Source organism: Trachemys scripta, chromosome 23 (assembly GCF_013100865.1).
Source record: "Trachemys scripta elegans isolate TJP31775 chromosome 23, CAS_Tse_1.0, whole genome shotgun sequence".
Lineage (NCBI taxonomy): Eukaryota > Metazoa > Chordata > Testudines > Emydidae > Trachemys > Trachemys scripta.
The window spans coordinates 14,732,825-14,743,160 of NC_048320.1; the positions used below are offsets into that span (position 1 = coordinate 14,732,825).

The 10,336-nt window shown below is 58.6% G+C and overlaps 1 protein-coding gene across 1 annotated transcript; it reads right to left on the minus strand.

The window, feature by feature from the left end:
• Window positions 1-31: 31 nt before the first annotated feature.
• On the minus strand, window positions 32-4,670 carry LOC117869443 (signal transducer and activator of transcription 5B-like). The gene is made up of 3 exons (XM_034756280.1): window positions 4,420-4,670; window positions 1,077-1,214; window positions 32-269 (listed from the first exon to the last, which is right to left on the minus strand). The coding sequence occupies exons 2-3, from the start codon at window positions 1,202-1,204 to the stop codon at window positions 32-34; spliced, it is 366 nt and encodes a 121-aa protein (XP_034612171.1). The 5' UTR covers window positions 1,205-1,214; window positions 4,420-4,670.
• Between the last annotated feature and the right edge of the window lie 5,666 nt (window positions 4,671-10,336).

The window sequence follows — 10,336 nt, forward strand, 5'->3', positions numbered from 1 at the left end:
GTCTCAGCCCCTTGCTCCGCGCCAGGCTTGGTCAGCCCACGGGGGAGCGCCCAGTGGGAGTGGCCGGCCCCTGGCAGGGCACGGCTGCCCCATTGCGGCTCCGGGCACCGACCTGCAGCTGCGTGGCATAGTGCCCCAGCTTGATCTTCAGCAGGAACCCGTCCTCGCCCACTTGGTGATCCGCCTTCTTCTGCAGCTCCTGGATCAGCCCCTCCAGCAGCTGGGTGGCTTTGAGGTTCTCCTGGGGGTTATCGAGGTCGATGGAGTCCCTGGCACAGAGAGAGAAGGGGGGGGCAGGGCTCAGCTGGGGCCCGACCTGCCCGCCCCAGCTCGGCGCAGGGACTGCATCTGCTGGGGGAACCCAACCCCCGCCAGTGAGGCCCCCCGGTGTGTCCGTCCCTCAGCAAACGGGGATGATCCAGCCAACCCGCCACACAAAGCCCAGAGCGAATGGGAGCAAAGCTCCGCCCCGAGCCTGCCCCCCAGCACAGTGCCAGCCCTCCATTGCAGCCATGCCCCCAGGCCAGACGTGTGGGTCACAGACAGGGAGGGCCCTGCCTTTTGTTGGGGTGGGTAAGGGGAAAGTGAGGCCCGGAGCATAGTAGCGACTGGCCAAGGCCCCAGAGAACAGGTGGCGGGACAGGGAGGAGGAGGGCTGGACCCAAGAGTCCCCAGGCTCAGCAATAACTGCTAGGCCAGGCTCCCCTCAGATGTGGGGCTTCAGATCCCAGGACTGCCCAACAGCCCAGGGGACCCCGCGAAGCCTTAACCTTCCGCCTCCTCCCAGCTCTGAGTCCCGTCCCGTGTCCGTCTGTTTGTCCCCCCACCCGTGCCTTGGCCCTGCCTGGAGACAGGGAGAGGTGTCTGTGCAGCTGGTCTATGTGCCGTGGCCTCTGGAGTGTAGCGCTCGGCAGGGATTCCCCACAGACACGGTGACAGGAGCTAGCGGGTCGGTGAGGCCAGGCCCACGGCCCCATTTCCAGCCCCTTAGACACGGGTTTGTCAGGGCACCTGGCAGCCAAGGCCCGAAGGACCAGCTGGAGCGTGTCTGGCAGCCACGGGGCGGGCTCACCTACCATGCCTGGCTCTCGATCCACTGCGACAGGTAATGCCGCACCTCGATGGGGAAGTGCTGGCCGTACAGTGCCTGCATCTGGCGCAGGGCCTCTCCCTGCAGCTGCTGGGCCTGGATCCACACGGCCATTGTTCAGAACCTGGGGGGCAAGGAGACACCATCAGGGCAAGGACCCTCCATGAACACTGAGAGGGAGAAGGGCCCTCTGTGCCCCCAGCCTAGAGCAGTGTCAGACAACGCTGCCCGGGGCAGACTCTATTCTAACGCAGGAGAGAGACTTCCTGGCTCTGACATCACAGTGCACTGCCAGGACTCAGGATCCGACTCCCCCTCCGTCTCCCAGGGAGAGTCCCTGGAGAATCCAGTGATGTACAGTCCCTTGTAATCGCATGCAACGCAATAACCATCTCCCTTAGCACGCTCCCAGAGAGCTCAGCGTCCGTCTGGCCAAGCAAAATCATCCACTGTGAAAAGGGGGAACTGACCAGTGCAGAGGAAATGTCCGCACCAGTGCCTGGCCACCTTCCCCCGCCCCTCGCCCGCCTTTCCCCCGCCCCCCAGTGCCCAGCCACCTTCCCCGGCCCCTCGCCCGCCTTCCCCCGCCCCCCTGCGCCCAGCCACCTTCCCTGGCCCCTCGCCCACCTTCCCCCCACCCCCCAGCGCCCAGCCACCTTACCCGGCCCCTCGCCCGCCTTCTCCCCGCCCCCCTGCGCCCAGCCACCTTACCCGGCCCCTCGTCCGCCTTCCCCCCACNCCCCGCCCCCCAGCCCCACACCACCTTCCCTGGCCGCCTTCCCTGAGCAGCTGATGGGAGGAGCTGGCCAAGGGTGTGACGGAACAGGCCAGCACCCATTTGGGAATCACCCACATGCACATGGCACACGTTCTCGGGGGTTCGCCCAGCACAGCCCTCGGGGCAGAGAGACCCAGCTCTGCCACAGAACTGTCGCTGCCCTGTTAACCTGCCATGGGACCGTGAAATGACCAAGCATTCAGGGCCCTTCATCCAGGACAGCCCATCTGCCACAGCGCAGCTGCCGGCCCAGGGATGGGGTCTTATGTGCCTCCCGCGAGGTCCTTGCAGCACGCAGACTGGGGGCCCGGGTTTGGGAGCACGCTCAGCGCACGTCCGCTCTCAACTGTACACAAACACTCTGGAGAAAACAAACGGGCGAGGTTGCTGTCGGTTCTGAAATCAGATTCTTGGAGCTATTTCAGGCCAGTCAGACTCTCCAAACACTAGGGGAGAGATGCCAGCTTCTATTCCGGGCCCAGCCTGCGCCGCGCAGCCACGCTCCTGCCTTGCACTTTATTCTGGGGGTTTAGGCATTTAAACCGGCTCGTGGCAAGCGCACACACGGCAACACATGCAATCCCTGGAGGCAAATATAGAACGGCCGGACAGAGAGCCAGCGCCTATTAAAAGCAAGAGCTTCCCTCGTCAAGCTTGACAGGTCTTGGAAAAACAACTTGTCCATCAGAGGGTTTTTACAGGTGGTGCAATGAGGCGCTATGGGCCGGGGCAAGCAGAGCCACCCTAGGGTGCTGGTATAAATACCACAAGCACAAACAACCTTACAGAACATGCCTCAGGGTTCAAATCAAGCACTGAAAAGTTAGGAAATGCCACAATTAATGCCTGGGCAACCTTCCTTTGGCTCTTCCTAACTGCTGAGTGTCGGACTTCGCACCCGTATTAACATTCGTTTAAAACACTTTTCTCTGTGCAATTTCCTAGGTTTTTAGGAAACCAAATGAATTGGGGAAGAATCCACCAAACACGAACTCCATCACGTGACTTCACATCGATCCCCGGGAGTCATCAGCAGGGTTGGACCTTCACATCCACCACACAGACCTCGGCCACTTGAGCTAAGCGTTAACCAACAGCAGTAGTAGGTTGTCATTCTGGACCTGGACCAAAGCTAGAGAGCCCCTTAGCTGGTGGTTTCACCTCATTCCCGACAGCAGAGGAACGCTGAGACTTAGAAGCCATGGGTTCCAGGCTCTGGATGGGAGTGTGTTCTGCCCAGTCCCCCGACGCTTGGCCTCTTCTGCCCTGTCCCCTCCAACCTGCCCCAGTCCTGGCTCAGTTCCATTCTCCTCACCCAACCTGTCTCCACAGTTTCTCGTCAGTCCCAGTCTCCTTACCCAGACAGTCCTAGCAGCCCATCTGGAGTTCCTCTCCACGTCTCCACTCACTTCCAGTGCCCTCCTCCATCAGACCCCATCTCCCTCCCACTCCTGCCAGCTCTGAGTCCAATCTGCCTCTCTCCTTCCACCCCAGCCTCTTCCTGCCAGTCCCAGGCTCCCTCCTGATCTCCTTGTCCAATATCGGTGCCTTTCCAGCCTCTTTGCCCAGCCAGTCCTAGTTCTCCCCCCATGCCAGGTTCCTTAGATCGGTCTCGCTTGCCTCCTTCCTCCTGCCTCACTAGTTCTCAGTCCAGACTCCTTGCTGAACCAGTAACCCCATCATTTCCCTCCCTGGTTCCCAGTTCCCAACCCTCAGGCCCCATCTCTCCTGGCCCCAATCTCCCGCACCCCAATTACAGATAGGCCGTACTTCCAGGAGGGGGACTCTCCCCTGGGAAGCAGGGACTCCGAAACAATGTGGGGGCTGTGGGGGATAATCAGCAGAACATGAGCGCCCGGCCTGACGCTGAGGCCAGAAGAGCTGATGTGATCCCGGTCTACAGAAACAGGGACTCTTGAGCACAAGCAGAGAGGTTATTTTACCTCCGTGTTTGGCCTGGCTGGAATCCTGTGCTCAGTTCTGGTGCCAGCAGGATGTTGGTGAATTGGAGAAAGGTCAGAGAAGAGGCCCGAGAATGATGAAAGGTTTAGAAACCTGCCTTGCAGTGACAGACTCGGAGCGCAGTCTAGTTAGCTTAACACAGAGACGGTTCAGGGGTGTAAGTACCTACGAGGGGAACAAGTATTTCATAACGTTGTGAACAGGGAAGGCTACGACCCCTTGGACCCCAGCCGAACCCTATCTCAGCCTCAGCTGTTCTGGGGCCCCAGGGCACAGCACTTCCCCGCACACCCCAACGAGGCAGCTCTGAGCCTCACGCCACATCTGGTGACTCCCGAGCTCCTGCTAAGCAGTGGGGGCTGCGAGCATGGGGGGCAGGAAAGGTTCTGTGCAGAGCTGAGTGCCATACAGACCCAGAACCTTCCCACGCTGGCATCTCGCCAATGCTCCAGGAAGCTTTTGCTGGAGAGCCGGGGGGCCGGCAGCAAACACTCCTTCCAGCACGGAGCGGTGGCCCTGGCGACAAATCTCTCTCTCGGCGCCGGGTCAGAAGCTGCTGGTCCCTTCCCCGAGTGCAGGGGATACTCACGGCAGGAACAGGTGTTCTCCTCGCTCTGCCCTGCCCCATGCACCGCCCTGGCAGCGCCTTGCCAGCCACCTGGGCACCCCGACCCTGGGCACCGAGGGGGATCCTGCCTCTTGGCAAAGGGTTTGCGCCCGCAGGGACAGCCCAGCGCTGCTGCTCCACGGGCTGCCCTGCTACAGGAAGGAGCCAACAGCAGCTATTTCCTTCCAAAATGTCAGCTGCCTCTCGCAGACCAAACAGCAAGCGCTGGGCTCCTGGCAGCTTCCTCCCCGCCGCTGCAGCGAGCGCGCGGCCGTGCGCAGATCCAGCCACGCTCGCTGGGAGCGCCAGCGCGAGGCCGCATGGGGCCGGCAGCAGCACAAGTGTCTCACTCAGCTGAAGACAGGCCATAAAACCAGCAGGGCACTGCAGGGTCTCATGTGGGTGTTTGCACCTGGGGGTCTCCATGCCTGGCTGCTCCTGCTCGTCAACAGGGCACAGAAGAAAGGGAAGGAGGCTGACCTCAGGCCTGACAGATCACATGTACTCAGTGGGCCACAACACGAGCTGTGACCCCCCACCCCCCAGCACTCACTGCTGCTTTGGGATTACAGGGCCCAGACGTGCCCTGGACACCTGGCAATGCCAGGAGAGAGAGACCTGCCCAAGGAGCTGAAATGCCTGCATGGGGGGGGTAGGGAGACTGCAGGGGAGAACGGGAGGCATTTCACGAAAGGCACAGAACACACAGCACTCTTGGCTGTGCCGGGGAAGAGGCTCCGAGGAGGGGATGGGTGATGCCTACCCTGGAAGCATGTTTCCTGCCATCAGGCCACGTGAAAATGTCCCTCTTCCAGCAGGGCCATCCTGTACTTCGCAGTGTTCTACAGCCCACGCCTGGCACGCCTGGCTTCTCCCGCTTCTCCATGACCACTGCACAGCCCATGCCTGGCACGCCTGGCCTCTCCCGCTTCGCAGTGACCACTGCACAGCCCACGCCTCGCACGCCTGGCCTCTCCCGTTTCTCCATGACCACTGCACAGCCCACGCCTGGCCTCTCCCGCTTCTCCATGACCACTGCACAGCCCACGCCTGGCCTCTCCCGCTTCGCAGTGACCACTGCACAGCCCACGCCTGGCCTCTCCCGCTTCGCAGTGACCACTGCACAGCCTGCGCTGGCGCCTGGGCTCCCTCCCCCGAGGTCACTGCCCTTAGCACAGGGTCAGGCAAGGAAGCAGCCCCAGACTTTACCCAGCAGCTGGCACCTTCGCCTCCATTTTAATATCACTTGTGCACTCACTGCTTGGCACCGTTCAGCCACTAGCCCGGTCCCAGGCACGCTTCGGAAGCAGCACCTGGCGTGAAGTTCTGGGAGGCTGGGCTCACCACTGGTGCCTGAAGAGCTCAGCGGGGGCCCCTCCAGCCCATAAAGGGGCAGGGCCCATGGGCGAGGAGGGAGGAGAGCCCAGAGCCCACTGGCCAGGGGACTGCTCTCTAAGCAGCATGGCCAACCCAAGCATTCACAAATCTCGAAGCAAGCCCTACACAGATCTTGGGTTCCTTTCTTTGCCTTCTGAGGATAAAGCCAGCAGGCACCATGTCCCGAGCCTTTCTCTGCAACCACCAGGCTACAAACTTCCTTTCCCTTCAGACAGATTCTCACACAATCTCAGGATTCCAGAGGCTGGAGCTTTAGGAAGCTCACCAGCAGAGCCGGTACACCCTGCCAGGGCCCAGGGACATGGCAGGCAGGAGAGCTGGAGATGTGAACACCGCACCTCTCCTCCATGCTGCCTGCAAGCCCTTCGCTTTGGAACCGACTGTGTGGTTGGGTCGCTTCACGTCTGCCTGTGGTTTCCAGTGCATTTGTTTCAGGCGGAGCTGGCACCAGCTGTGCTGGGGAGACAGGCTGCTCTAAAGGTTCGGTGCATCAACAGGTTTTTGTTCTTCTCTTGCAGAAGAGCACGGCGTTCGCCCTGCCAATCTTTCGCTGCAGCTGGAGACAAAGAACCAGCTGCTCCGCGCAGGCCAGCCTGCGCTCCCCCTGACAGCCCACACTGGAACGATCTGTGCCAGGCGAGCGAGGGAGGGGAACGTCAAGGCCTGCTCCGCACTCACAGAAGAGAGACAGTATCAGTTGTGGAAATAAAATATTTCCTCTTGAGAGCAAAGGCGAAGGGCCCAGCTACAGACAAAGCCTTTGAAACCCAACGGTCGAGAGCCCCCACAGGCTCGACGCTTGGGGAGGGGTCATCAACGCAGCAGAGTGGCTGGATAGAGCCCAAGAGAAACCTGGTGCTGCCACATGAACGCTCCAGCAGGAGGCGCTCTCCTCTCAGTCACTCGTGACGCAAACGTGGCACCTGGAGGAGCGGAGGGGGAGAGATGTTGGAGGTGGGAAAGATGCGTTCTGAGCACTCACTGTACTTTTCACTCTTAACTCGGGTGCCCTTCCAACTCCCATCATCCATGCTCTGCTTCCCAGAAGTCCCCCACTACCACTGCACCCAAGCTCCTCGCTTCCGGTCTTGACACTCTTGCATTGTACTGCTAAAACGCTGCTGTGCTCTGCCCCTGAGCTGGCTGCATCTCCGAGGAGACCAGTCACTCCATACACTCTGCGATGTGCTTGGGGATCTTTCAGGATGAAAGTTGCCATGGAAACACAATAGTTCAGGCACACAGTAATCACATTGGCGATACGTAACCCCATGTCCTACTCTGCCACCTGCCACTCAGGGACCAAGCAGTGGAATAAAGATTGACTGGATCTCAGAGCTCACACTCGACAGACACTTGTCCTCCCTGATAGTGTATCAGCCAGAAACACACAGGAGCAGACTCACGCCGGAGAGGGCACTGACTCCCTGCCTGACATTTCTGAAGAGCCACGTATGAATTGAAAGTTCAGAGGCAAGACCCTGAACCAACCTGGACCATTACATTCTTTGCCGGCACATAACGACGATGCCCAAATACCGACATCTCACTCAGGGCCGGTCTGCACATGAAAGTCCATCTGGAGTCTAGCTCTTGCGGAATAACACCCCATGTAGACAAGCCCTCAGAAAAACCTGTGGAGAGAATCCAAATGGCAGGAGAAACAAGAGGAAAATAAGAGAAATCCTCGTAAAGAGCTTCTGATGGGGCAATTCTTTATCCTCTGCAGGGCCAGCATGACTGGTGTGGAGACGGTAAATAAGGAAGTGTTATTGACTCCTTCTCATAACACAAGAACTAGGGGTCACCCAATGAAATTAACAGACAGCAGGTTTAAAACAAACAAAAGGAAGTATTTTTTCACACAATGCAGTCAGTCTGTGGAACTCCGTGCCAGAGGATGTTGTGAAAGCCAAGACTATAACCGGGTGTCACGGAGTGTGGGGGGACACAAGGCCCTGCACTCCCGGCTTCCTGCGATTCACTATGACTCTCAGCCAGCCAGTAAAGCAGAAGGTTTATTTAGACGACAGGAACACAGTCCAAGACTGGTCTTGCAGGCACAGACAACAGGACCCCCCTCGGTTAGGTCCATCTTGGGCTCCCAGGGCGCCCCAGCCCCCTTGGGAGGTCAGAGCCCCATCTGCCTCCCAGCCATCTCTCCAGCCAGCTCCAGAAACTCTGCCTTCAGCGACCCCTCCCACAGCCTTTGTTCAGTTTCCCGGGCAAAGGTGTCACCTGGCCTCTAACCCCTTCCTGGGTTCTCACGTTACATGCTCAGGTATTCTCCCTCGGTCAGTCTCCCATCCCCCAGTGCAGACTATCCTAGCCACACTCCCCTGTCAGCATTCACAGACCACAGTAAGAACAGTCCAGTTCGTCACACCGGGTTCAAAAAAGAACTAGATAAGTTCATGGAGGATAGGTCCATCTAGGGTGACCAGATGTCCCGATTTTATAGGGACAGTCCCGATTTTTGGGTCTTTTTCTTATATAGGCTCCTATTACTCCCCACCCCTTGTCCTGATTTTTCACACTTGCTGTCTGGTCACCCTAGGTCCATCAATTGCTATTAGCCAGGATGGGCAGGGATGGTGTCCCTAGTCTCTGTTTGCCAGAAGCTGGTGTGATGAACTGGGCCTGTTCTTACTGTGGTCTGTGAATGCTGACAGGGGAGTGTGGCTGGGATAGTCTGCATTGGAGGATGGGAGTCTGCCCGAGGGCGAATACCTGAGTGTGTAACATGAGAACCCAGGAAGGGGTTGGAGGCCAGGTGACACCTTGGCCCGGGAGACTGAACAAAGGCGGTGGGAGGGGTCGCTGAAGGCAGAGTGCTGGAAGCGGGTTGGAGAGATGGCTGGGAGGCAGAGATGGCTCTGACCCCCCAAAGGGGGGTGGGCTGGGATGCCCTGGGACCCCAAGCTGGACCTAACTGAGGGGGGCCCTGTTGTCTGTGCCTGCAAGACCTGTCTTGGACTGTATTCCTGTCATCCAAATAAACCTTCTGCTTTACTGGCTGGCTGAGAGTCATGGTGAATCACAGGAAGCCGGGGGTGCAGGGCCCTGAGTCCCCCAATACTCCGTGACAGCTGGGGATGGGCAGCAGGGGATGGATCACTTGATGATTCCCTGTTCTGTTCATTCCCTCTGGAATGCAGGAGGCAGTGATCAGATTCACCAGTGTCAAGTACTTGGAAAGCAGGAGTCAGGCCAAAATACTGAGATTAGTTCAAAAAAACACAAATCAATGCTGGAGTCCTTTGCTTTGCCGTTGGGTCCCACTCGGGGGTTTTCAGGCTTCTCTCTGCAGCCATGAGAGCTAGAAACATACAACCACAATAGAGGACTGAAAGCGGAGATTTCACATGACTCCAGGAGCTGGGGCTTTGCAAAAAAGTATTGCAAGTATTGTAAGATGTGTGATGCAATCGCAGGAGTTGGACATCCTGAGAAACCTCCTCACAAACAAAACCTGAAGTTGAATGAAAACAGCCATTCAGCGAATGAGAGATTTCCCGCAGATGGCATCTGGGCACTTTGCAGCCTCATCTGCACCAGCATTTCCCTCCAAACTGCCCGTCCCAGCAGCTCCACGAGCGGCAGCAATGGGGGGAGGGCTAGTTCACAGTGGCCTCATATGCCTTAACCACGAGGCTGTCTAAACTACTCCACGTGGAAAAATGGGGCACAAAGAGAGAGGGATGGAGACATGCCCAAGGGCACACAGGGAGCTTGGTAGTAGAGCTGAGAACAGAACCCACGAGTCCTAGGTCCCAGCCTGGAACTCAGTCCATTAGAGCACATGCTTTTCCATGGCATAAGGACAAAGGGTGCATTCATCCCAGGGCAGGATTCCCAGGGCAGGTGCTACTCTGAGGCCCAGGCCATCCTCTGGTTGCTGCAGCACAGGGACTGTGTGTATTTTCTAAACAGCCTGCAGAAATACCCACAAGCTTTGCCAATCCATCCAGGCGTTCATTCCCCGGCAGGCAGCCCCTCTGCTCAGCAGAGGCTGGGCCTGCCGAGGTGTCGCAGTACAAACACACTCACAGCGCAGCTTTCCTGCCGGTTCGTTCCCTGGCTGGCTCACAGAGTTTGAAAGTTATCCCAGAGCATCTTGAATGCGGAGCTGCAGGAACCCCACGCAAAGCCCCGTGAGGCAGTCTCAAGCGGATGGCAGTTACGCTTTCACAGAGAAAATCAGCGAGTGTTTCCGAGTGAACACTGCAGAGCCCAACCCAGGGAGTGCCCGGGATCCGCAGCTCTTCCCAGCCCTCCACGCCAATTCTCTTGGCAACCCGGGCTCAAGGAAGGAGGCTCCACATGCACCATTGTTCTGGCCCCACGGGAACAACGCACGCAGCTCAACACGCTGGCCACACCAGCTTCTCCCCAGAGCCGGGCGGCGTGCGTGGCTCCATCGCTGCTCCGCTGCAGAGAGGGACCTGGCGAGGGCTGTCTGCACCCAGAGCCCCCTTTGCAGGTCGGAGCCAGGAGCTGT